At 58.8% G+C, this 1,130-nt stretch overlaps 1 protein-coding gene across 1 annotated transcript in view; it reads right to left on the bottom strand.

Moving 5' to 3' along the window:
• Positions 1 to 743: 743 nt before the first annotated feature.
• The window catches only part of LOC105989338, a 42,642-nt gene continuing 42,255 nt past the window's right edge, over positions 744 to 1,130 (bottom strand). The window contains exon 16 of the mRNA XM_013021301.1: positions 744 to 1,125. Coding sequence (XP_012876755.1) covers positions 744 to 1,125 — 382 coding nt within the window. The remainder of the gene's footprint in view (positions 1,126 to 1,130) is intronic.

Genomic DNA, 1,130 nt, shown 5'->3' with positions numbered 1-1,130 from the left:
GTTGCTCAAGCCTGTAATCCTTGCTACTCAGAAGGCTGAGATCTGAGGACTACAGTTCAAATCTTTCCTTGGAAGGAAAGTCCATGAGACTCTTTACCTCCAATTAACCAACAAAAAGCTATAAGCAGAGCAGTGGCTCAAAAAGTAGGGTGCTAGACTTGAGCACAAAAGCTCAGGGACAGCATCCAGGCTCTGAGTTCAGGCCCAGGGACGGGGGCAGCTGGCTACAGCCTCCTCAGGGCTGGGCAGAGGCCATGGCCTCTCCAGGCCATCATTGACCCAAAGCCTCACCGCCAAGCCTCCCCGCACAGCATGGCAGGAAGGACATCCTCCAGCATCTGCTCTGCTACCAGAACTCAGAGAGGAGCAGGAAAACAGCCTGAAGCTGAAGACGGCCCAGAACCAGGCTCTTCAGCCCCTGACTTAATCCATCTTCTGTGGAGGGGTTGCGACCACCTGCCTTGAGAGCCGAGGACTCACAGTGGGGGCCCATGGCAAGGTCATCCATCCTAGAGACCCCGACTTGCACCTAAGTAGAGGCCTGTCTCTGTAGCAGTTGGTGCCTGGCCTGCCTGCTGGCCTTGGGAGGACAGGGGAGACGGAGGTGGGGAGATGGGGGAGGGGAGCTTCAGCAACTTCCAGTGTCAAAGGAAGGTTGGGCACTAAGCCTTTTCTCTAAAAGCCTTCCAGTGCAGCTCGGGCTGCATGCCCTTGGCGTTGCTGACCACCGCCCTCCAGTCCCGCTAGCGGTTCCGGATTTCCTGGTGATTCTTGTGTACAGCGACAAACCGCAGCTTCTTCAGGACGGAGGGCCAGGGCAGCATGTGCAGGTCCCACAGGTACTCCAGGGACAGCACCTTGGTGGGCTTGCGGAGCAGCAGGTACTTGTTCAGGTGGCTCTCGTCATGCCACACAGCCTCGATGTTGTTGGCCCGGTCGACCACCATGGCCTCATGACAGGCCTTGGTGAGCCGGTGCACCTCCGCCACTGACCCCCCAAAGAAGGCCCCCATGTAGTAGAAGTCCCCCTGGTCGTGGGGGATGTAGGCCTGGGACTGGGGCCGGCGTTCGTAGGTGAAGGCATCGCGCTTGCTCGTGTAGAAGCCGGGGTGCAGGGTGCCGAAGAGCGG

Source organism: Dipodomys ordii, unplaced genomic scaffold (assembly GCF_000151885.1).
Source record: "Dipodomys ordii isolate 6190 unplaced genomic scaffold, Dord_2.0 Scaffold55, whole genome shotgun sequence".
In the NCBI taxonomy this organism is placed as follows: domain Eukaryota; kingdom Metazoa; phylum Chordata; class Mammalia; order Rodentia; family Heteromyidae; genus Dipodomys; species Dipodomys ordii.
The sequence above is the reverse complement of the archived record's forward strand: the minus strand, read 5'-3'. Positions and strand labels throughout refer to the sequence as shown.